This window comes from Paroedura picta, chromosome 4, assembly GCF_049243985.1.
Source record: "Paroedura picta isolate Pp20150507F chromosome 4, Ppicta_v3.0, whole genome shotgun sequence".
Lineage (NCBI taxonomy): Eukaryota > Metazoa > Chordata > Lepidosauria > Squamata > Gekkonidae > Paroedura > Paroedura picta.
In genome coordinates, this window is record NC_135372.1 from 29,325,130 (window position 1) to 29,351,031 (window position 25,902).

General features: G+C 51.1%; 1 protein-coding gene across 1 annotated transcript; it reads right to left on the reverse strand.

Annotated features, from left to right (window-relative positions):
- Positions 1-1,308: 1,308 nt before the first annotated feature.
- GNA11 (G protein subunit alpha 11) lies at positions 1,309-24,345 on the reverse strand. The gene is made up of 7 exons (XM_077332132.1): positions 24,011-24,345; positions 10,487-10,671; positions 9,836-9,990; positions 7,568-7,696; positions 6,008-6,137; positions 3,213-3,366; positions 1,309-2,342 (listed from the first exon to the last, which is right to left on the reverse strand). The coding sequence occupies exons 1-7, from the start codon at positions 24,144-24,146 to the stop codon at positions 2,152-2,154; spliced, it is 1,080 nt and encodes a 359-aa protein (XP_077188247.1). The 5' UTR covers positions 24,147-24,345; the 3' UTR covers positions 1,309-2,151.
- Positions 24,346-25,902: the final 1,557 nt, after the last annotated feature.

Consider the following 25,902-nt stretch of genomic DNA (forward strand, 5'->3'; position numbering starts at 1 on the left):
GAGGGACCTGCTCCCCAAGAGAATCCAGGCGAATGACATCGACAAGAAGTCAGGGCTTGCCAGAAGTACAGAACAAAAGTCATTTGGGGCAGAGACACGATCTGTGCAAAGCCTCTGCAGGAAGTCCTGCCCCTCAACGTCCACCACTCAGAACCATTCTCGGGAATGTTGGTTGTTCTGCCAGGCAGTGGCAACTGCTTCACACCCTCCTCTTCACCAAACTAGCAGGACCCCCGGCAGGCCTCTGCTTCCCTGCTCCCTGGCATCACCGTCTAAAGGATGCAACTGCACACCAGAGGTGCAAAAGTCCCCAGGAACCTCATTCACAGTGTGGCTTGTGCCCGATTGCTGCTGTAGTGTCCCGTGAAACCGGACAGTGGCACCTTCACCCCACCCAGAATGTGGCAGTTTCAGTGTGCAGCCTAGAGTTTAGTGTTAAGAGTCCAAAACGCACCAAGGAAAAAGGAGAGGGAGAAAATCCCTAATGCCTCTTGTGCAAGGGAATTCTCCTAGTGTTTCTCTACATGAGATAAAAGCATATGTGATGCATACCCTTGGCCAGCCCGCTGTGCAGCAACAGGCTTAAGAAAAAGAAGAAAACAAAGTCTCAAGCGGTCTTCTGGAAAACTGGCGGGCTCACTGTCCTTGGGTCACATTAACGCCACCTGAATGCCACCAACGCAAAGGGCAGGCTGAGAAAGCCCTGCCGTTCCTTCCTTCCTTCCGCAAGTTCTTTTGCCCCGCCGCAGCGCATCTTCCCGACAGATTAGCAGAAGGTTTTTGGCACCGTCTCCTATTTGGCTTCAAGCAAGCTTGGCAGGAATTCATTTGGCACCCGGGGTCCACATTGGGAGCCTTTTCTGCTCTGCATGCTTCAGCGACTTCCCTGCCTTTCCCAACAGACCCCCCTGAATCTGGATTCGGCCTGACAGGTGCTGTTCTCCGTAGCCCCGGAAGAAATACTTGTGTTGAGTGCTTCTGTTCAGACAAAGTTTTCCAAAGTTGGCAAGATGAAGGTGGGGAGGGGAGGGACATGGGGACAGCAGCTTCTGTTCCCGCAAGCCGTAGCTACATAGTCCAAAACAACTCCCTTTGGCTTCCACCCTGCAGAGACCTCATCCCTGCCAAAGACTCACTGCTCTTTTCTGGGCAAGAATCAGGAGGCAGAACTGGGACTGCCTGTCTTCCTCCCAGCGCAATTCTAGCTTCACTGACTAAGGAACGTCACCTCCTCAGACACATTTGCGGATTTTACTGAAGTGAGCGTCCTTTTTTTCTCAAAAATTAAAAAACACACACACAATTAGGCACTTCCCCAGGCTCATTAGCTATTGCTCAGTTTGTAATCTATAACAAAAACACAACATATGTAGCAAACTATGTATAGAATAACTTTTAAAAAAATCACAGTCTCCATATAACTTTCATAATTGAAAAGGGGGGGGGGAACTAGAGTGAAATGGTACAAAGAATGAGGGGAGGGGAACAGATGGCTTGTTTTGTTTGCATGATTTTTGGAGAGCACCCGTTCCAGCCGCGAGGGTGTCAGCACAGCCTGGAGTGACTCCTTCAGGATGAGGCAGCCCCAGGGTCGCAATCTGGCACAGGGAGCAAATCACACCCAAGAAACCCGATGGCACAAGATGGAAAGTACCAGAACCCCATAAACTCCAGTGAAAACGTGACCTTGGCCGGAAAGCCAAGGATTTCTACCACGGGAACAGAAAGAAGAGCGCGAGGTGGCTGACGCAATGTGACTGAGCCCAAGAGGGAGCCACCTGGACTGTTTGGCAAAAGAGCAGGAGATTCAACAAGGTGCCAGAGAAGAGTGCAAAACATGTCCCCAGCCGATGTCTTAAACTGTGAAATAAAAGCAAATTTGTTTTTTTTAAAAAAACAAACAATAAATCAGCTATTCTGTGGGGCAGACGCGAGAGTCCCCAGGAAACAGCGAGCAAAAAGGACTTGCCACTCCACAGATCAGACAATTTGCAATCATTACATCATTAAAAATTAAGATTTTGTGGGGGTGGGGTGGGGGGGAGTTCCTGTACATTTTTTTTTTAAATTCATGTGGTTCTCTCGTCTTACTTTCTTCACAACAAAAAGATCTCCCGAGGAGGCGGGAGAGAGTGGGCAGGCAGATCAAGGTCAGACGAGGTTGTATTCCTTCAAGTTGAGCTGCAAGATGGTGTCCTTGACGGCAGCAAAGACAAAACGGATGTTTTCCGTATCTGTGGCACACGTGAAGTGAGAGTAGATAATTTTGTCGCTGTCAGGGTTGAGATCCACGAACATCTTGAGGATGAACTCCCGGGCTGCCTGTGCATCTCTCTGGGGTCCTGCAGCAGACAATGGGGTGGGACGAACCATGGTTAGAGTCAGGAAATTCCTAGCAGGGGCAGGAAAGCCAGATGGCGTCCCAAGGCCCCGCCACTCCAGCCCAACAGGACCAGCAGGCGCTCGGCTCCTCCCTTCCCAAGCACTTTGGCTGCAAGTCACTGTGCAGCAACTGGGGAACAAAGTTTCCTGGCCTCTACCATGTTTAGCCTCTCTCTGTTATGGGGGAACTTCAACAGATTCTCACTCATGACACAGCAGCAGCAGCCAGGATCAAGCGAACAGCCACATCAGGAGGGCCTCCAACAACAGCTAAGAGAAGAGCCAATCCGTGCTTTTTAACATCCTCGTGGCCCAGCCACACCCACCCCATGTGGGGTCCTGTCAGTCACCCACATGCACCTAGAGGTTTGTGCTAGGAATTAAAACTCCAAAGTGTGCACGGGCCCTATCCAGAATGGCACCAGGACACAGGGGCCACATAAGCCCTCCCTCCAACCCTTCTCCTGACCTTAGACCACTCCAGGGATCCACTCTTTGCTCTACCGTTTCAGACCAGGAAAGGCGGGCTGAGCCCTTTACTCCCTTCCATACACAGTTGCTGGACCAACTCTGCCAGGGGATATGAGAAGCACAATGTGCCTCTGGACTGCCCGTCTTACGGGTTTGCCCCTTGTGTCTCACGTCCCAGCAGTCGGCAGATGATTAAGCTGCCTGCCTAAGCTTACCAGGTGGTCAGTCGCATTTCCTGTGACTTTCTGGCCCCTCAACTCTCCAGATTGGCAAAGCAGCTGCCTGGACAGTGCTGCAGCAGGTTGGGCTGGGGAGTCCTTTAACCCTTCCACCACCATCACCACCAAGCATTTTCTTACCATCAAACTCTGGAAAATAGTCCACCAGGTGAGAGTACATTATCTTGTCTTCCAACAGATCTTTCTTATTGAGGAAAAGAATGACGGACGAGTTCTGGAACCAGGGATAGGTGATGATGGTCCGGAAAAGGGCTTTGCTCTCCTCCATCCGGTTCTGTTGGACAAAAGAGGATTTCGAGGCTTCTTGGTAGAAATGGGGGGGGGGGGGCAGGAGAAAGGCTCACAGGCAGTTCTAGAGCTCTCCTGTGGGATGTCATCGAGGCTAGGTTTGAAAGTGGCCACAACTGACAGCAACCAAGGGTGAGAGGGGCAAAAGGCCAACACCCAACCATTGGGCAGAATCAGGATACCTTCACCCTTAAGGCAGCAATGGAAAACCCTCAACTCTCAAACAGCACCCAAGCACACCCTCAACATTTTGACAGTGGCTCAATTTCTACAGCTCCATCATTCAGCCCCCCCTCCCCCCCTTAGCAACTCACACATAACAGACTTTAAGTACAAAACATCCACTATGTCAACACAACAGTGTGTGAAAGTTAAAAACTTGAGGACAGCCCTCCTGGATCAGACCCACCAAGTTCAGCATTCTGCTCACCCGACAGCCAACCAGCTGTGTCTAGAAGGAGGACCACAACAGATGCTTCTCTCCCCCCCCCCCAGCAACCAATACAAAGAGGCCTCTGGTACTGGGGGGACTGAAGCACCATAGTAACAACAACAACAACAACAACAACAACTTTTTATTGCCCACCCTTCCCATTTGGCTCAGGCCAGGTTAACAACAAGAAATACAAAATAATAAACTTTACATAATTAAAGTAGTTACTACATAAGTTTAAATTGTATTCTTAAAAGCTGCCTCCTAAGAAAACCCTTATGGATTGATGTTTCCTGGGTGGGATTCTTGAGCAGGGGGGGGGGGGGCAGCATTAGTTTCCTGATGTCAACCATAGGCCTGGCAGAACAACTGGGCCCTCAGGAACTGTTAAAGGTCCCACAGGGCTCTGATTTTACAAGGCACCCTCTGCAAGTGCTGAGCAAGTGCTGATCACTAGATCTTAATGCTCTTTGGAGGATACAGCGGAATACAAGGGTCCCACGCTGTTTAGGGCTTTGAATTGAAGAATCAGAACTCTGAATCAGATTCTGCCTCCAGTCTCCAGAATGCAGCTGGGAGAACACTGGTGTAACGTATGCTTTCCACAGAGTCCCATGAAGAGCCAAGCTTCTGCATTCTGGACCAGCTGGAGTTCCTGGATCAACCTCAAGGGCAACCCTGCATAGAGTGAGTTACAGAAGTCTAGACTGAAGGTGACTGTTGCATGGATCCTAGTGGCTAGATCGGATGCTGACGCCCAGCTCAAGCTGTTGCACCTGGCAAAGATGGTAGAATGCCTGGCAAGCACACCCAAGCTCTCAAAGGTGGTCGTAGGCATTAAACAGATCCTGTCAAGAGCCGGGAGTTGTACTGCATCTCCTTCAGCACGCCAGCCTTTGCTGGACTGAGCTGGCTCTTAAGCCCACCTACTGTGTCCTCTGGGCACTTCGCCAAGGAGTCTGGAGGCATTAATGGATGGCCAACCATCAACAGAAATAGTAAGGTGTCATCAGTTCTAAGTCACAGACCAGTTGGGCCAGAGGGCACATATAGATGGTCAATAACATCAGGAGGGAGATGCCACGTATTGAGGCACCCTCTTTTCCTGACCTTGAAGGAAAGACTGTCATCATTTTAAGGCTGCATGACTAATAGCCATGACTAGTAGCTATCGATAGAAGAAGAGCTGGGTTTTACACCTTGCTTTTCACTACCAGAGGAGTCTCAAGGTAACTTAAAATCGCCTATCCTGAGAGGTAGGTGAGGCTCAGAGAGCTCTAAGAGAACTTTGGGTGCTGCTTGTGGAGGAGTGGGGAATCAAACCCATTCTCCACACTAGAGGCCACCACTCCTAACCACAAGACCAAGCTGGCTATCATGATTTTGTCCACACCCCTTTCAAGTTGGAGGCCATCACCACTGCATCTTTGCACATAGCTTGGCATCCAGAGATACTATTTCCAAACTGGTGAAGCCTGGGCCTTCTGAGAGCCACTCCCTTGGCTTTCTACTGCAAGAAAGCCATCTGCTAGCCTGACAAAGCTGAGCAGGTTGCGGGGGGGGGGGGGGAGGTTGGCCGTCTCTGGTCAGATCGGGTCAGGTCACTGCTGCAAACTGCCCGTGGACAAAGGATGTTGTTCATCTAAAGCAGGGGTAGTCAAACTGCGGCCCTCCAGATGCCCATGGACTACAATTCCCTAGCGCTGGCAGGGGCTCATGGGAATTGTAGTCCATGGACATCTGGCGGGTCGCAGTTTGACTACCCCTGATCTAAGGCTATAATCCACACTCAGGGCCTATCTCTCCAACCAAGATGGGCAACCCGGAGAAAAGAGAACTATTGCAAAAAAAAAAAAAAAAGGGGGGGGGGGAGAACATCAGTAATAGCACCAGGGAGAGGGGGAAGGAAGAGAGGACAAGAAGGGTGTGCTCGCTGGGCCATTTTGAGACCAACAGCTTCCTCTGATCCTAGAAAACAGCAACAGCAGCATTTGTCTTCTGCCAAACACCCACCGCTTAGACCCTAGAATAGGGGTAAGTCAACCTGTGGTCCTCCAGATGTTCATGGTCTACAATTCCCATGAGCTCCTGGGAATTGTAGTCCATGGACATCTGGAGGGCCGCAGTTTGACTAGCCCTGACCTTGAAATTTCTCAACAGCCCATCTTTCCACGCAATTAACCGCTCCACTTACCTCGTTATCAGACTCCACCAGCACTTGGTCGTATTCACTAAGAGCTACTAGGAACATGATGGAGGTCACATTTTCAAAGCAGTGGATCCATTTCCTCCGTTCTGACCTCTGACCTCCGACATCCACCATTCTGAAGGGACAAAAAGGGCAATGCTTGACTCGACATTTTCAGGCAAATAAACAATGTGGCCCTCCAAGTTCAAGCCAGATAATACCCTAAGAAGCTTAGAAGCACAGTGAGAAATTGAGGGGGGGAGGGGAGCTTTCCAGGGACTTGGGGAAACAGAACCGAAAGTATCTGCAATAGTTAGTACCCCCCCCTCATTTTCTGTAATGACCTTTGATCAGCCAATCCCTTCATTTACTCTTCCCCAGGAGAAAATCTGTTACAAAGACGACTTACACGGGGGGGGGGGGGGGACAAAGCCAGCATCAGGAGAAGCTTCTCCCATGGAGCAGCAAGATAGTGAGTGAGGGGCGCTCACTGCCGGGGCTTCCACATCAAAATAGGTCTTAAGGGAAAATCCTAAAAGGGTCAAGTATGATGGGATGCACTGAAGTGTTCAAGCCCTACTCCCAATACATGCATGCATGGGGGGAAAGCCGGTTCATACTGGTTCCCAGTTGGGCAAGCATTATGAGCATAGCTGCCTGCCCTGCTCCCCCAGTTCTGGGTGGTGGGGGTGGGATGGCACTTTGGCGAGCCATTGAACCAAACACTCCAGAGCGCTGTCATACGAAGCTGCACTGTGCAGACACTCTGGACTATCTTACCACTCGACTGTAGGGTTGGGCGCTTCGGCACCCGAAGCGGCCAGTGTCTCCCGGTGCAGCCAGGGCTGTGCCACGGGCGGGGGGGGAGGTGTGGGGATCAGCTGACACCAGCACCTCCCCTCCTCCCCCACGGCGCAGTACTGGCTGCATCGGGAGAGACCGGCTGCTTCGGGCACCAAAGCGCTCAACCCTACTTGATTGTGCTGACTGTATAACGCTTCTCTTCAGCTGTGCCAATGCCAGCAAGAGAGTGGGGGCTGTAGGTGCTAATGCTTCCACGGGATCCGAACTAAAATGCCAAAGGAAGGCTCCTGCCTATCGTGCTTACCCGCTGACTCTTTTCCTATGGGCAGCACCCCCTTCCTTCTAGAACACGCACTACCCAAAGCTTGGGCAGCTGAGCCCAGGGAGCCTTGCCTTTCATTTTCCCTAAATCTGTGAACTGGACAACAACAACAAGAGGTGAGAAAGTGCCTCTGGTGTGATCCACACTAAACCCTGAGTGACCTATGAGTGGAAAGGCCAAGACCTTGGAGAGAACAGACACCTTACTGCACTTACTCAAATCAGACAGCAGAACTGCATCTCCCTCTGTTATATCCCCACGCTACCTCCCCAAAGCTCAGGGAATTGCAAACTCTTCACAAAAACCCTGAGGGGCACTTTAAACTGGCAGCATGACAGGGCCAAGACCTCCGGGATGAGTGGAGAGTCAAACACAGACCTCTCCCAGCTGCAGACTAGCAGTCCAAGCACTGCACACACCCCAACCTACACATTCAATACCTGAAGATAATGTTCTCTAGGTCAAAGGGGTACTCTATGATCCCTGTGGTTGGCACTCGGACCCGCAATACATCCTGCTGGGTGGGGAGGTACCCTTGCATGGCGATACGATCCACGTCTGTAAGGTAACTGCAAGAAACATACGAGAAAAGGACTGAAGGCTTCGCGCTGGGAAAGAGCACAGGCTTTAATCTCATGCATCAGGCTCCAAGAGCTGAATGCGGACTGCCATATATTTATCCCTGCTTCACTCAGACTTCTTTTGCTGGATATCAGGCTGGGTCAGCACAAATCTTGCTCAAGGGTGGTCAAGTTCAGTGCACTTTTTCTGCCATCAAGTCACGTACGACTTACGGCAATCCTGCAGGATTTGCGGGGCGAGTGATGCTCAGAGGCAGTGGGCCATTGCCTGCCTCTGCATAGCGACCCTAGACTTCCCTGGGGGTCTCCCATCCAAGGACGATCCGGGACTAACCCCTGATTAGCTTCTGGGATCGGGCTAGCCGGGAACATCCAGGTCAGGGCTTTCCAAAGGTTACTGTGCTTTAATATAGGGTTGTGTGAGGCGGCGTCCAAATCAGCCGTTCCAGGCCGACGCTGCCGGTGCCGCACTGCAGGGAGGGGCGGGCGCCAGTGTGTAACTTGGCGCACAACTCCGCGCTTACGTGTGTGCACCAAGTTATGCACCGGCGCCCGCACCTCCCCCCGCCCCCTCGGCACAGCGCTGACCAATTTGGACACCGCTGCGCACAACCCTTATAAAAAAAAGACGACAACTACCATGGTTGTGGAAAGATTGAATTCTGCACCTTCTGCTGTACATCCACAGAAGTTACCAGATTTATCAAATGTGGATGGGAGAAGGGAACTGCTGAACAGCAAAGCCCACTGCAGATTCCACACCTTGACCCTAACTGAAGAAGTTCCCTGTAGTAAAATTAAACAGGTGCTATGGCATTTTCTACTGCATACAGGTGCGGGTTTCATACTTCCAAGAGAGATCAAGACGGGTGGCTGAGTTAGTCTGCCTACAGCAGCAGGAAACACATTTCAGATCTGAAAAAGTGAGCAGTGGCTCACCATCAAGCTCCTCCCCGGCCCCAAATGGGGTTGAGTCTTGCAGGTGCAACTGGACTCTGGCTCTTTTCTGCCGCTTCAGACAGACTCACCCGGCCACCCATCTTGATCTACGTGGAAAAAGTGAGCAGTGACTCAGGAAAGCCACTCCCTTGCAACAAATGCGGTTAGACTTGAAGGTTCTCCTGGACTCTTGCTTTTTCAGATTTTGAGGAGTTTGTTCACCCCATTCCGATCATGTTTCTGTTTCTATTTCTCTTCCCACTGCTCAGGAGGACTCACAGCTGCAGGAGCCCAAGGAGGCACCCCTAAAGGACCCAGATGGCAGATTCATAGAATCATAGAATCATAGAACCATAGAGTTGGAAGGGGCCATACAGGCCATCTAGTCCAACCCTCTGCTCAACGCAGGTTGAGCCCTAAGCAGCCTAAAGCATCCAAGAAAAGTGTGTATCCAACCTTTGCTTGAAGACCGCCAGTGATGTAATGAATCATTGTAATGAATCCCTGAGTGGCTCTGGCTCTGCCCCCTTCCTCACTCCTGCATAGGCTCAGCTTTCCCCCCCTTAAAACGAGGTGAAGGCTGGTGGAGATTTTCTCCTGGCAGCTTTGGCTGCTCATGTCAGCCTCCACCTTGACTACAGTGGAAGAGATGGAGACTTGCCATGTGATAAGCAGCTCCTCCTCCATCCATTCTGCCCTCAGCTGCCCTTTGCCATACCCGCTACACTCTGAAAGCAGTTGGGGGGGGAGACCAAGTTTGACAAATCCAGCACAGGGAAGACCCTGAGATCTGGAGCAAAGCAAAAAAGTGTTCCTGCTGTGTTCAGACAAACCTGGGGCACGGCGGAAACCAGTGCTTAAAACTTCACCTTGAAGCTTGTCCAGCCTGAAAGCTCAGGAACGTTTAGAAGCATATACAAGCTGCTACCCTTTGCTTTAAAAAGACCTCCAGGTCACTAACAGTCTTTCATTTGTTTTTTTCTTAAAGAACCAAGACCACCACTCTTTGAATGTGTGCAAACTGAAGAGGGTCCCACCCAAACCAAAGGGGCAGGAGGTGCTGCATCTGATCTCCTTTGGAGTCCCCAAACACCCTGTCAAAAGCCCACAGCCAAAGCTGACATCAAAGCCACACTCTAAGGGTGCCAGCAGAGCAGCCAAGATACTCTGGAGGCCACGTCTGCTTACTATTTTGCTGAGTCGGAGAGCTGATATTCCCGCCGCCGGTCATAACACTCCTGGATTCCTGGGTCGTTCCACAATGTCTTAATTGCACTTACGTAGGGCTGCTCAAAGCTGCAAACCTTTTCTACATCCACTTCTCGGATCAGCAGTGCATTGGCCTTCAGTGTGGGGAGATGGAGGGATGGTGGGAATAGAAAGCAAGACAAGGTATAAATGGGGTATAGCAACCAACTCTTCTTCATATTAGCAGCATGCTCCTCTGTCAGCAACCCCCCAATATTATCCTGGCTCTGAAAAGCAGGGTGCTGGCTCCTAGACGGCATTCTCTTTGTGACGGGGGTCTCCAAAACACGAAAAGCCACTCGTTTTTTTTATTCTGTCAATGGTGGAACACTTATCTGCTACATTTCTATCCTGCTTTTCAGCTTAATCAAGGCCACCAAGGCAGATAACATTTAAAAGAGTGTGATAAAATACAAAGCCAGCCCTAAAACAAATCTATGAAACAGCAGCAAATTAAAATATGTGGCGGGAAGGAGAGATCACTGAGAGAATGCCAGACAAAAGGTGTAAGTCTCCACCTGCTGGTGGAAGACAGTGACAGAAGGAGATAGATGCATATCCCTGAGGAGGGAATTCCGCAGCTGAGCTCACCTTGTTCTGTTCATACTTGTACAGGATCTTCAAGGTCTCCATGGCCCTGATCATTGACTGCATGGCAGTGAAGATGTTCTGGTACACCAGCTTGGTGAAACCTTTTTTGTCCTCCTCTGAGTAGCCTGAGCCATGAATTATCCGCATCTGTTTAATGAAGGTGCTCTTCCCACTCTCCCCTGTGCCTGAAGAGAGAAAGAGAGAGGGGGTGGCAAGGAACACCAGAGGACAACATGGACAACTCAGGAGTTGCTGCGGCAGGCCAGGAGGCCTTCTCTCTTCTAAGCCACAAGCAGCTTACCTGCACACCGACCTGAGCCATGAGGAATCAGCTTCCTCAGGAGGCGGGGAGATCCCCCTCACTGGTGATCTTCAAAGAGCAACTGGACAAATACTTATCCTGGATGCTTGAGGCTGATCCTGCATTGAGCAGGGGGTGGGACTAGATGGCCTGCATGGCCCCTTCCAACTCTAAAGTTCTATGAAAGGTGGGACATAATAAATATTTTAATTAAATAGATACTTGTCACAGTACAAGCACTGTGCTTTCTTAACTGCTGGGCTTGCTGCATTTGCAAGGATTCAACTAATTTTCTCTGTAGTTCCAGACCAGGAAGAGAAGCGGCTACCTACTCTTGGCTTCCTTTCAGAAAAACAACTGTATTTTACTCATAAAGAGAACTGCTGGGGAGGGGGGCCTTATTTGCTGTTTGTTAGTGGTGGAAGAAGCGTCTTCTGCACATGCTTTGAGCCACGTTAACACAGCGGTCGAGGAACAAGCACAGCCACCAGCAAGTATTCTGCTTTGCCTCAAATTTGATGACTAACTCCATACCAAGGCCTAGCACAAAGTGCACACTCAAGGCTGATGACCAATGAGAGAATTCTCAGCTAAGCAACTGACAAGGTGTAAAACATGCGGATCAAGTTTTCCAATCACAAATCACCACAAATTGAATATAGTGATGCTTTGCGTTTGGTTTGAGATTCCAGGTCCAACTTCCCAGCAGGGAAGCCCATTGGATGTCCTTGGACTGGTCGCTTCTGCTTCACCCTGCCATAAACCCACTTAGCTGTGGAAGCCGAAAGGAAGGCTTGGAGACTGAGGCGTATCACCCTGAACTCTTCGAAGAGAAGGCAGGAGATATTTGCAAACTGTTAAGTTACCAAACCCTGGGCCCGACATTCTCATTGCAGCAACATGCTAGAAGAGAGGCCAGTCGAGAGCCCGGGGGCCTTTTAGCCATAGCCAAACAACAGCTATAACATTAGCTGGGAGCTCCCCGGTGCAAAACTTACCCTCAGTAAGTATTGTTATGGTAGGGAAACAAGATTTCCAAAGTACTTAATTCAGGTACTAGATATCGTCCCACTCTCCAGTGGTGTAGGTCTCATGCAAAACCCTTTGACATTGTTAAGGGCTCTTGCTCAAACCACGTCATCACAGCTACAATGTTAGAAGTTCTGTCATCCCCACGCCGAAAGTTAGCAAGCTTGCCGGCACTGGCCAAAAATTTGCCAGCTCTTAAAACTTTTCCCTGCCTTTATATGGCTAGGCAGGCGCTCTCCTAGGGAAAAATGCATCCACCTGTAAGGCCATTTTGGTGCAACGTAAGCCTGCCAACCCTTGCCTGCCAGTCCCTGCTCTAGGGGGCTTCGTCTTTCCATTTTGCAAGCATCTAGCAATGCTTGCAAACCTGGCCCCAACCTGGCCCTTCTCCCTTCCTCCCTATATTCAATCTGTGTCCCCAGTCTCTCCCTGGAGAATGCACTAAAAGTCCCCCTCTCCACCTTCCTGCCCCTCTGGTTTATGGCTTGCCATCTCCTCCCCTTGGCTCTCCATACAGGCTCTCTCTTTGCTTGCCTTGCCCATCCCATCCTCCGGCCAGAATTGGGCAATCAATATAATTCATTTCTCAGCCGCCAAGCCCAGCCAGGTCCCCAGTATGGCCTGGTCAATCTTCCCCACGTCCAGCATGCAGAATTCTCCTCAGCATTACTCTCCAACCCTCTCTTCTTACCCTTCACAGGTAGGGTTGCCAGCTCTGGGTGGGGAAATACCTGGAGACTTTGTGGGTGGAGCCAGGAGTGGGTGGGATTTGGGGCAGGGAAGAACCTCAGTGGAGAATAATGCAAGGGAATCCACCCTCCAAAGCAGCCCTTTTCTCCAGGGGAACTGGCCTCGTTATTCTGGAGATGAACTATTATTCCAAGGGATCCCCAGGTCCCACCTGGAGGCTGGCATTCCTCTCCACAGGGTCCTTGACACCACTGTGCTTTCTGCTATTTGCTGGACAAGAAGCACTGTCCTTTTAAAAATTCATTCATTCATTCATTCATTCATTCATTCATTCATTCATTCATTCATTTTTGGTTCTCTCTCCTTTACTGACTTCCTTTTATTTATTTGTTTGTTTGTTTATTTATTTATTGCTATTATGTAATTTTTTATCAGGCTTGGAGTTTAGAGTTGCATTTTTAATTAATTTTGTATTTGAAATGTTGTGAGCCACCTCTAGGGTCTTCCTGGAGAAAGCAGGATAGGATTTAAAGCAGATAAAATCCTGCCACCGCCCAGAAGGCCAACAGAAAAACAAGGAACCTTTCCAATGCAATATATTTGTGATAATGTATATATTGAATTTCAGTACAATTTCTTTTATATACTGCCCAGAAGGCTTCAAAAGGATCCCACTTTTCTCCCTCACTGACCCCTGTCCCTCAGGAGAGCAGTAATCCTCAGACCAGAGCACCATGAGGGCTTCCCTTCTCGTTCAAAATGCCCATGTTTACTGCCAAACACACACATTTGCCACACAGAGGCGTCCATCTATCCTCACTGCAGCCAGAGTCCCGGGCAATACAAACATGAGGAGAAATTGAGATCTCCAGGTCCTTTTATCCCTATCAGAAAGTGGGAAGGGTGCAAACCCAGAGCACACCTCCAACTGTCTGACAAGGAGAATCTCCATTTCTACTCCTGCCTGCAAAGGGAGCTTGGACTCTCCAAAGCTCATCCTACTCTGAGAATGTTGCTGGTCTCTCAGGCGCCAATGGACTCCCATCTAGTCGTTCCACTACAGATCAATACGGCTACCCTCTTGGAATGCACTATGCTCTGCACCAACTGGAGTGTCTGAGGTGGCTTTTGGACTGCCATTACAATAGCCCACCTACAAGGTGACCATAGCACGGCTTCTCTGTAAAACACCACTGATGCTAATGGCACTCCATAATTAACAAGCCACAAAAAGGGGTCCACGGACATTTTTGCTAAGTTCATGCTTTGGACCCCAAGTTGAATGTACCTGTCACTCCCATCTGGCAGGCACTCCACTGGTTACTGATCAGTTACCAGGTTCAGTTCAAGGTTCTGGTTATCCCTGGCAAAGGTGGTGGGAGGAGTTGGGACAACACCTACCTAATTGACTGTCCGTGCAACAAACGGCCAATTGGGTAAGCTGTCCCACCCCTGGCCGCATCCCAACTTCTTCTACATGGAAAAAATGTCAACCCGCTTTACTGGACTGGCTGTCATAGGTAAGGCTGGGGGGATGGGGGGAGGGCCTGGGACTGTGGGTCCGGCGGGGGGGGGGAGTCCCCACCAGTGCTCCCCTCGCCGCCTCACCAGGCCTTGATAAGGCTGCCCAGGTCAGGGGGGGGGCTAGCTTCCACTGTATTTTTTGTATTTTCTGCTTATCATATCATGGCATACATTGTTTGTATTGCCCGCATTTGTCTGCACTATTTTTCAATTCCGTAATCCAAAACCTACTGTATTGTTTGTTTTGTAAGCCACCTTGAGTCTCAGAAAAAAGGCGAATGAAGTAAACAAATTCTGGAGAGAGGCCCTCTCCCTCCAAAGCGAGTGTCTTAGAGTCAAGCTTCTGGAAGGTTCAGCACCCCTACCTTTCTCAACTTTTTTACCATTGAGAGACCCCTGAAACCTTCTTCAGGCTTTGAGAAACCCCAGAAGTGGCGCAATCATGCAGAATATGGTTAGGGAGCATAGCTGTGGACACGCCCCCCCCCAGACCCTCCCTCCCCTTCTCACCCCCTCTAGGCCCATCGTTGGCCATTGGGGGGCAGGTTGACATGTCTGTAGATGGTCATATCACCTAATCCAGTGATTCTGAACTTGGGGGTTGGGACCCCTTTGGGGGTCAAGTGACCCTTTCACAGGGGTTGCGGCAGGGCAAGCAGCTTAGCCAGGGGTGGGGGGCACCATCCACACAATAGCCTTACGGGGTAGATCCGAGATAGAGCATTCGTCTGACTGAAGAGGCAGAGCTGAACTGAGAAACCCTGGGAAGAAAACAAGTTATATACAATCATGAACAATGGTTCTTCACGCCATGGGTCAGTTTCAATTTAATTTCTGTGAAAGAACACTTGCATAATTTTATGGTTGGGGGTCACCACAACATGAGGAACTGTATTAAAGGGTCGTGGCATTAGGCAGGTTGAGATCCACTGACCTGATCAAATATTTAACAAATTTAAATATGTATATACAAAATTAACTCCCACCCATTCTGGAAACCCTTCCAGGGCCACCAAGAAACCCCAGGGATTCACAAAATCCTGGTTAAGAAAGCCTGTGTTAGACTCAGAGCAGTGTGTAGCCTACAAGCCACACTGGGGTACGCAGGCATCAAGGGCACCTCCAAGTGTGACCTCACAAGCAAGACCCAACCTCTCTCAAGGGAATGTCAGTGGAAAGCACCCATCCCAGATGACGACCAAGTCCCCTGAAATTTGTGGACAAATCTAACCAGTTTTTCTTCTCTACCCCTACCCCTCTAGCGGCCAGGATAAGTTGGCAATGATAAGCAATACCAGCTGTGCCCTTCGCATGCACTTTGGCAATGCCTGCCGCTCCCATCAAATGTCTGTATGAAACACCAGCGATTTCTAGAACACTGTCAGCCTTCCCCATTAGGCTGATCCAGGTTTCCAAATTGCCTCTTAAATCATTGATGCTAGTTAATATCCTTCTCTCTCCTCCCCCACCCCCCATCCTTACATAAAACCAAAGAACTGCTTAGTTGCCTGCCTTTGCTTCCAGAGTTCCCAGAATGTGGGAATGATAGATCCTTTTCTTTACCACCACGCCATCAGGAATTTCCCCCACCCTTCTGGATAGCCCAATCTGTCTTCTGGATTCAGGCTGGATTTTCTCTGAGGTAGAAGGAGCTCAGCAGACTACCAGGACATGGTGCTCTCTGCTACTGGCAGCTTCATTTAGTACATTAAGCTAGGGGAAACTACTTCCTTTCCGGAAAGCACAGAAAGGATTCTGGGATATTTTTACACACCACCAGTCCTCCGAAGGAAGGGAGGTTTGTACATCTGTAATGGAGAGCATTTGAGAATGGCACTCCGGATACAGATGTCTGAATCCAGCCTACTGCGCTTTCCTTTTTACTTCCGGAGTTTCCAATACAGTTTCTGGTGCTAGAGGAAAGATTAAAAGTCAGCTTCAACAGGTGTGCTTCTTTCATTGACAGGACAGCTCCGTTCAGACTCCCTACCTCTGTTCTGCCCTCCCCTTTGCCCAGTGAACCACCAGGCTCAAGAACAGATCAGGGATTTCCCCAACCTGTCAGGCAATAGCTAACTGCCTGCCCTGGGGACAGCCCTTGTCCCAGCTATCCCAGACTGTACGCTGGCAAAGCGGGAGAGACCAGTGCTGTTCAAGCCCTCCCCTGTACCAAGGCAGGATATATTCCACACTGCTATCTCCTTTTTGCATGTGCAATCCTGTTAGGCTTGGGGCATGCCGCTTAAGGAGCTCCGGGATAAATGCAGCCAAGGGCCCCTCCTGCCATGACAGCGTCCCCTCTAAAGAGTCCCTTGAAAAGATGCGGGTGGAAGTGCTCTAAACCAGGGGTAGTCAAACTGTGGTCCTCCAGATGTTCATGGACTACAATTCCCATGAGCCCCTGCCAGCATTTGCTGAATTGTGGTCCATGAACATCTGGAGGACCACAGCGTGACTACCCCTGCTCTAAACAATGCCCAGCATTTAGAAGCAAGCAAACTATGGCAGGCTTTTTCAAGCAGGGTTTCATGATACCCTGGGGTTTCTTGGCAGCCCTGGAAAGGTTTCCCAAGTGGATGGGAGTTAATTTTTTAATATATTTGAAAAATCTATTAAACATTTCTCAGGTGATATAACTATATATGGTCATGGCAACCTTCTCCCTCCCCCAATCCCACACTGACCATTGATGGGCCTGGAGAGGGTGGGAAAGAGAGGGGCCCCAAGTGGGTGAGTACATAGCTATGCTTCCTAACCATATCTGCCAACATCTGGGGTTTCTTGAAGCCTGAAGAATGTTTCAGGGGTTTCTCAATGGTAAGAATGTTGAGAAAGGCTGCACTATGGGATAAGCTACACATGCTTAGAGAGAGCATCCACAACCCCCCTACACAAAATCCTAAAGGTCTATTTGTTTCAGGCTCAGTTTCAAGTAAGTCTAGTTCCTTGGCCTGGAAAAAAAAATGCACCTACCTGCAGTCACACTCTGGGTTTCAGTGTTTCCATCTCAGAAAGGACCACTTTGGCAAACTGTCCCTAGCATGTGGGAAGCCCAGGAAGACAACTGGAGCACCCCATCAATCCAACCAACTTTGCTCTCCATCTTTGCCCTTCTCTAAATGCCCCCCTAGAGCCACTGAAGCTACACAAGAAAAAGCACCTCCTGCATCACAACAACCAAAAGATCCCCTGCACACCCCCCAAATAATCTACTCCAAGAACTGCTGGTATGCCAACAGCAGCTGACAGATTAGGTAAAACAATTAAGTTAATTTAAAGAGTCAGCCACGTCCAGAGCTAAGAAGAAGGAAACACTGAACTGGGAACACTGTTCTATTGTGACCAGACCACATATGTGCCACTAATTTCTAAAGAGGTTTCTTTAATGGGTCCTAATGGCTAGAAGAACCTCCCTAAGTGGCTTTTGACTGCGAGGGGCTACTGCTTGACTGGAAACACCTTCCTTGCATGCTTGAATGAGGCCGGAGCTTGAGAGAGAAAGCACTGAGCGGACAATGGAGACTGTTTGCTTTCAGGGGACGTGAACGCTGCTTTGAAAAGGTGAGCACCATCTGTCGGCTGCCACCCCCCAAGCTTTGCTCAACAGATTTATTGGCCAGCATATGGAAAGAACATCCTCAACCTTGGATCTTCCCTTGCATCTCAAGAAAAACGACCCTGTGGGGAGCTAGGCCTTCCATCCTCTTACTCAGGGGTAGTCAAACTGCGGCCCTCTAGATGTCCATGCTCCCCCAGCGAATGCTGGCAGGGGCTCATGGGAATTGTATTCCATGGACATCTGGAGGGCCGCAGTTTGACTGACCCTGCTCTTACTACTCAGGGGAGTGAGGAGTGTCAAACGGCACTTCAAGGCTTCAGTACCAGCTTAAATATTCCGGGAAGGCAGTTTCTCCAAGGACAGAGGGACAGCACGCAGCCCCAAATGTGATCCATAACATTTCCCATTCGAACCACGTTTCAGGATCCTGCAGTGGGACACACCTTGACCCCTGACGCCTCCCCCGCAGATCTACTGGGACGAGACAAAGCCTGACCACTAACTTGACTTTGCACCATAAGCACCACAGTGCAGCTAAAGAACAGCAGTCAAGAATGGCTTCAGACCAGCAGACTTCCCCACAGGTTGACTCGATTGCAAAAGGCTGAGCCACTTGTAAGAGATTTCTTTTTTGGATGCCTTACAGATGTATTTGCTGCCCTCAAGCATTAACTGCAACATTCGGCCACCGAGCGTCATTATAATGGACTGTTTTGTCTGGAGATGCTGAGCCTGTGACATAGTCAGGGTTTAGCACAAAGTCTGAGTCCAGAGGTACCTTAACGACCAACAAAGTTTAATTCTTATACCCAGGATTAAACTTGGCTGGTCTTCAAAGTGCCCCTGGACTCAGACTTTGTTCGACAGCTTCAGGCTACCAGAGCTACCCATCTGAATCTATATTCAGGGTTTAGTAAAAATTACAATAAGAAATCCGTAACGAACCCACAAAACAGCCCTATGAGCACCTAGCTCAGTATTTAGTCATTCATTTAGAGCAGCCCTTCTTAACTTTTTTACCACTGAGAAGACCATGAAGCATGCTTCAGCCTTTGAGAAAACCCAGAAGTGATGCAATCGTGCAGATTGCAAAGTATAGTTGGGAAGCAGAGCTGTGGACACGCCCACCCAGAGCCCCTTCCCTTCTCACCCCCCTCCAGGCCCATCACTGGTCATTTTGGGAAGGGGTGGGTGGGTCAACATGACCATATATGGTCATATCACCTGATAAATGTTTAAATATATTAAATTGGGGCTGTCAAGAAAGTCCAGGGTTTCATGAAAACCTGGTTGAGAAAGACTGATTTAGAGCATTTCTGTCCTGCCAAAAACTTAACCCGGAACGTCCTACATACCAAGCAGATGCTCTTCCACTGAGCCATGCCCCCTCCCCGACATCCGTGAAAGGAAATGAAGCCGGTACTCTCCCTCTGTACACAGAAGCACCACAGCCCCTCCCCTTCTCCACAACTGGACAGTGCTGCGGGAAGCTAAACAAGACGAGGAAGAGCAATACACAGAACACTTTTCCTTTGCTGTTGCAAAGAACAATCTCTTCTCCCTAATTGCAGACACCTGCCCTAATGCTTTGTTTCGGAAACTAATTACAAGTCTCACTTTATTACACGCCATCCCCCCCCCCCCCGCCAATGGTTTGTATTCTGCTTGTGGCAGACCAACAAAGTTTAATTCAGATGAGCTAGCAGCTTCAGATCCATGAGTGCTACTGAGAGATAAGCCCTCTCCCTAAAGTATTATTTGATATTGATGACCCCCCATACACACATACAAGCCCATGCAAACCAAGAGCAGAATAGACTTCCAAGACTCATTCCAAACACTGCCCAGACAAAGCACCTGGAGCACAGAAAGGGGGAAAGCTCTATTCCACACAACATGGAGATGGAGCAAGAAACCTTACACAAACATTCGGAAGCATCTTCAGCTCAATTCAGAACCAGCAGCAAAAGTTTAAGGACCAAGAGAAAGGTTCTGAGAAGATGTAATTTCCCCCTCACCCCAAACGTTGGGATACGGAGAAAAGGCAGGGAACAAGGAACACACTGCAAACTATAAATGGACAACTTGCTGAAAGAATCCCACAGAGAAGCAAGCAAGACTGGCGGTGAAACTAAGGAGCCAGATGCGAGGGAAGGTCCTTTGAATGTATGAAAACATCCACAAACACTAGTCTGGGTGTCAAAACAGAACGGACAGCTGTCAGAAGAGAATGAAGTTCCCAGGGAGGTGTCTGAAGCAACACAGGATGCCACCTGATATTAAAGTCTATGCCTGGTGAGATGGCCCCCTCCCAGATGAAGCAGAACCCTTATTTTACTAAATAAAGAGAAGACTTCAAAGCAAACATGTTCTTAACACCAATACCAAAAACTGGTTTTAGGATTTAACAAAGCACTCAGTCTCTCAAGAGGCTCTGCTTCCTGAAGATGGCCCACCACACCCCTGATCACATAATCTCCTGCTCTTTTGAGCACAAAGAAGAGAAGTGGACATTACATAAACTGGGTAAGGAGGAGGAGGAATGCAAGGAGAAACAACTTAGGGTTAGGAAGCAGAACGCAGGTATGATTTTCAAAGAAAACAAACAACATTACCAGGGAATGCGTGAGGCTAACAGTTACAGGATCAGAAGGGTGGGGGGCTTCTTCACAGGGGTGTAAGGTGTCAGAAGAGCTTTCTCCTCTATAGCAGATAAACTCTAGGAACAAACTGTTACAGTTCTAGAAGATCAAAAAGGGCTGCGATGATGAAAGTGAGGAAAGGTTATTCATAAGCTTGGCAACTGCCTAGAAAAAAGAAAATGGATATACAAAATGTCATGTGTAGGGGATTTAAAGAAAAATTTAGAGGGTAAAGATGCACCCAAAAGGGGCTTGAAACGGCATCATCAGGAATAGGATATATTTTGGGGATGGGGAAAGAGTCACGAAAAGCCATTTTCGATACAGAACAACTTGTTGGATATCGACGTCCTGCAAACAATCTTAGCAAAAGGGACTGACAGGAGTGGGGTGTGTCTGTAAGGTGGAGGAGATAAACGTGCCTAGGGAACTAGTCTGGTATTGTGGTTAGAATGTCAGACTAGGATTTAGGAGATCCTGGTTCAAATCCCCACTCTGGTACAGAAACCTGCTGGGTGACCTCAGGCCCGTCACACACTCTTGGCCTAGCCTCCTCAAAGGCCTGTTTTGAGACTAAAGTGGAGGAGAAGAGAACCATACAAGACACTTTGAATCCCCACTGGGGAGAAAGTTGGGGTACAAATAAACAACCAGATTACAAACCTCAAAATCATTCTTAGTTATCACTGAAATTTAAGGAAGGCCAGGGAATCAAAAGTGGGGTAATTTAAGAGAGTGCAGAATCCAGGGGAAAAACATCCTTTGCCTAAGAAGCATCTTAAGAACCTTGGAAACGCAGTCTATTAATACTAATAAGTAAAGAAAAACAGGAAATGAGAAAGGAGGCATAAGCATGGAGAGAGATCTTAAAAGCAGCAGAACTCAGGGGAACCCATCTCTTTTGCAGCTTAAGAAACCAACCCCCCTGGCAATAATATGGGAAACAGGTGAATCCTAGCCCTGCTGCAGTTTAGAAGGTGAGCAAATGGGGGGGGGGGGGGGTGTACAAACTCTCAGGAGAGTTTCAGGGCATGAGCCTTTGAGAGGCAAAGCTGACACCCTGGCAAAGCCTTGCTAGACTTTGGGGCACGGCAGGACTACACTCCAGCTCCTCTACTGCAGCCGAGCCCAGCCGACCCTCTGCCACCACCCTACAGGGAGCACCAGCAGATGAGATCAACAGGAGGAGGCAGCTCCCCTAGGCAGAGTTGGGGGGTCCTGCGCAACTCAGAAGCAAAATAATCACCTCAAATAGTATGAAGGCGGAGACTAGGAGAGGGCTGCCATGGGGGAGGCTGGAAGATCATATGGGGGCTGGGATAGGGCTGCCACAGGGGAAGGGGGGCTGGGAAATCATATGGGGTGCTGCCATGGAGGACTGAGAGGGGCTGCCCTGGGGGCTCTTGAATAGAATATCATGGGATGGGGGCTGGGAGATCATGAGTGGGGTGGCCACAGAGAGCAGCCATGGGAGGGGCTGTCATGAGGGGGCTTGGAGTTAATGTGGGGGGCTGTCACGGGGTGGGGGCTGGGAGATGATATGGAGGTCTGTGATGGGGTGGAGGCTGGGAGATGTGGGGGGCTGCCATGAGGTATCTGAGATATAATGTGGGAGTCTGCCATAGGGTAGGAGCTGGGAGATCATGTGCGGGGGTGCCATGGAGGTTGGGCAATAATGTGGGGGGCTGTCATGGGATGTCTAGGAGATCATGTAGGGGGCTACATTGGGGTGGCAACTGGGAGATGATATGAGGGGCTGTCACAGGGTGGAGGTTGGGAAATCATGAGGTGTCTAGGATACCATGTGGGGGGCTGTCACAGGGTGGAGGCTGGAAAATCATGTGGGGGCTGTTATATGGTGTCTAAAAGATCATGTGGGGGGCTGTTATGTGGTGTCTAAAAGATCATGTGGGGGGCTGTTATGTGGTGTCTAAAAGATCATGTGGGGGGCTGTTATGTGGTGTCTAAAAGATCATGTGGGGGGCTGTCATTGGGTGGGGCTGGGATATGGGGGTCTGTCACAGGATGGAGGGTCTGTCATGGGGTGGGAGCTGGGAGATCATGAGGGAGGCTGTCATTGGGTGGGGCTGGGAGATGATATGGGGGTCTGTCATGGGGTGGGGCCTGGGAGATATGGGGACTGTCATGGAGTAGGGGCTGGGAGATGATATGCGGGTCTGTCACGGAGTGGGGGCTGGGAGATGATATGGGGGTCTGTCATGGGGTGGGGGCTGAGAGATCATGAGGGGGGCTGTCATTGGGTGGGGCTGGGAGATTATATGGGGGTCTGTCATGGGGTGGGGGCTGGGAGATCATGAGGGGGGCTGTCATTAGGTGGGGCTGGGAGATGATATGGGGGGGCCGCCATGGGGTGGGGGCTGGGAGATGATATGGGGTCTGTCACGGGGTGGGGGCTGGGAGATGATATGGGGTCTGTCACGGGGTGGGGGCTGGGAGATGATATGGGGTCTGTCACGGGGTGGGGGCTGGGAGATGATATGGGGTCTGTCACGGGGTGGGGGCTGGGAGATGATATGGGGAGCTGTCATGGGGTGGGGGCTGGGAGATCATGAGGGGGGCTGTCATTGGGTGGGGCTGGGAGATTATATGGGGGTCTGTCATGGGGTGGGGGCTGGGAGATCATGAGGGGGGCTGTCATTGGGTGGGGCTGGGAGATGATATGGGGGGGCTGCCATGGGGTGGGGGCTCGGAGATTATATGGGGTCTGTCACGGGCTGGGAGATGATATGGGGTCTGTCACCGGGTGGGGGCTGGGAGATGATATGGGGTCTGTCACCGGGTGGGGGCTGGGAGATGATATGGGGTCTGTCACCGGGTGGGGGCTGGGAGATGATATGGGGTCTGTCACCGGGTGGGGGCTGGGAGATCATGAGGGGGGCTGTCATTGGGTGGGGCTGGGAGATGATATGGGGGGGCTGCCATGGGGTGGGGGCTCGGAGATTATATGGGGTCTGTCACGGGCTGGGAGATGATATGGGGTCTGTCACCGGGTGGGGGCTGGGAGATGATATGGGGTCTGTCACCGGGTGGGGGCTGGGAGATGATATGGGGTCTGTCACCGGGTGGGGGCTGGGAGATGATATGGGGTCTGTCACGGGGTGAGGGCTGGGAGATGATATGGGGGACTGTCATGGGGTGGGGGCTGGGAGATCATATGGGATCTGTCATCGGGTGGGGGCTGGGAGATCATGAGGGGGGCTGGGAGATGATATGGGGTCTGTCACCGGGTGGGGGCTGGGAGATGATATGGGGTCTGTCACCGGGTGGGGGCTGGGAGATGATATGGGGTCTGTCACCGGGTGGGGGCTGGGAGATGATATGGGGTCTGTCACCGGGTGGGGGCTGGGAGATGATATGGGGTCTGTCACGGGGTGAGGGCTGGGAGATGATATGGGGGACTGTCATGGGGTGGGGGCTGGGAGATCATATGGGATCTGTCATCGGGTGGGGGCTGGGAGATCATGAGGGGGGCTGGGAGATGATATGGGGTCTGTCACCGGGTGGGGGCTGGGAGATGATATGGGGTCTGACACGGGGTGAGGGCTGGGAGATGACATGGGGGTCTGTCACGGGGTGGGGGCTGGGAGATCATGTGGGGGCTGCCATGGGGTGGGGCCTGGGAGACATGGGGACTGTCATGGAGTAGGGGCTGGGAGATGATATGGGGAGCTGTCATGGGGTGGGGGTGCCATGGCAGGGGGGCGCCTCCCTGGGGAGGGCGCGGGGGCGCCTCCTTCCCTCCCTCCCTGAGGACTGACCGAGCAAGAGGAGCTTGAGCTCCCGGCGGGCGTCGCGCTTGTCCCTCCGCAGCTGCTTCTCGATCTCGGCGTTGATGCGCTTGGACTCCTTCACCTCGTCGCTGAGGCAACAGGCCATCATGGACTCCAGCGTCATGGCTGCGGCGGCGGCGGCGGCGGCGGCGGCGAGTGGGAGGGGGGCCCGGGCCTCGCCTCGCCTCCCTCCTCGGCCTCCTCGCTCGGCCTCTCCTCGCTCTCCGGCCGGCCTCTCCTTCCCCTCCGCGCCGCCGACACAGCCCGCGCGAACAGCCAACCAACCTTCCCTCCTTCCTCCTCCGCCTCCCTCCCCCCCCCAGACCGCGGCGTAACCGAACCCGACGCCCTCAGCTCCCCGCCAGCCGCGGGAGATTGACGTCCGCCGCGGGCAATAGGGCGCCTCATACATGGACCTTCCGGCCAATAGGCGGCTCTCGCGTCGCCCTGCCGGAAAAGGATTGGCGGCGCGACCACAACTTGCCCAATTGGAAGAAGAGGCGGGTTCATCTCCTCCCCCCCCTTTCACACACACCCTGAAAGCAGGTTTCGGAATCGATCTGGCGGCGGCGGGTGAGGAGGGGGGGGTGCTTGTGTGTGTTTTTTTAAGTGGCCCCGCCTTTCCTCACCAAGGTTGGTTGATAAGAGGGAAGGGAGGGAGAGGGAAAATCTGCAGTGCGCGTGCGCTCGCCGGGGATTGTGGGGCAGTGGAGGACTTAAAGGGACCGAGACCAGACTGGCCAGAGACGAACAAGGCCAAAAAAAGAAGGGCTTGGAGATAAGCCGTCCTGACGGGAGGGCGCCTCTGTTCATGTGCAGAGGGCCATTTTAGCGTTTCTAAAGGCCATTTCGGAGATGCAGTGCCCAGTTTTCACAAAGTACCTTGAGGTCTAGGCTCTTGACAGTCCACTTTCGTCCAGAAAGCGTCTTGCTGCAGCAGCTTAAGGGTCCATCTAGTCCACTTCCACAAGTGAACGCCCCACCCTTCCTTGGGAACCCCGCGAACAAGGGTTGCCCCCGTTGGAGACACTGGTCACTCCAAGGTAGACTGCTGCTGGAGCTGGGGGAGCCACTGGGTACAGGTGGCAGGTGCCATTCCTGCCCACCCAAATGAATTTTTCTCAGTTGTTTCAGGCATGGAGTCGCCTATTCACAGCATCTGGATGCTGCTTGTCTCCTGGCAGGGATCCAAAGGCAGCAAATTCCCAGAGAAATGAAGCCAAATAAGATGGATCCTGAGTGGGTTTTGGAACACACACCCTGGAGGTAGCGCAGGATCACACCCTGCAATGTTCCAGGGGGGTAGCCGTGCTAGGCTGCAATAGAACAGGGAGGTGTGATTGCTGAAGCAGCAGAGTAACCAAGGAAATCTGTAGGGTTGGAGCTTTTGAGAGCTAACCAACAAAGGGAGCTGTGAGTCTTGAAAGCTTATCTCCTGAAAACCTTGCTGGACTCGAATCTGGCCCTTCTGGTGGATGTCCTAACAGCACCTGGGGTTTGGCCACTGCGTGACACAAGAATGGGTGGGCCACTGGCCTGATCCAACAGGGCTCATATTTTTATTCCTTTATCTTATTCATTCATTTAATCTATACATCTTGGAGCAGTGGATGAGGGGACTGGATATAGAGTGGAGGTCCCTGAGTGGCTATTAGCTACAATGGATCGATGGAACGCCGTGTCTGGGAGCAGTGATACTCTGTCTTCTTGGTGCTTGCGGGGCAAGAGTGGGAGGGCTTCTGGAGTGCTGGCCCTGTGGGTGGATCTCCTGATTGTTCAAAGCCAGTGTGATATAGGGGCTAAAAAGTGGCAGCTTCTAATCTGGAGAACCAGGTTTTGATTTCCTACTCCTCAACATGCAGCCAGCTGGGTGATCTCAG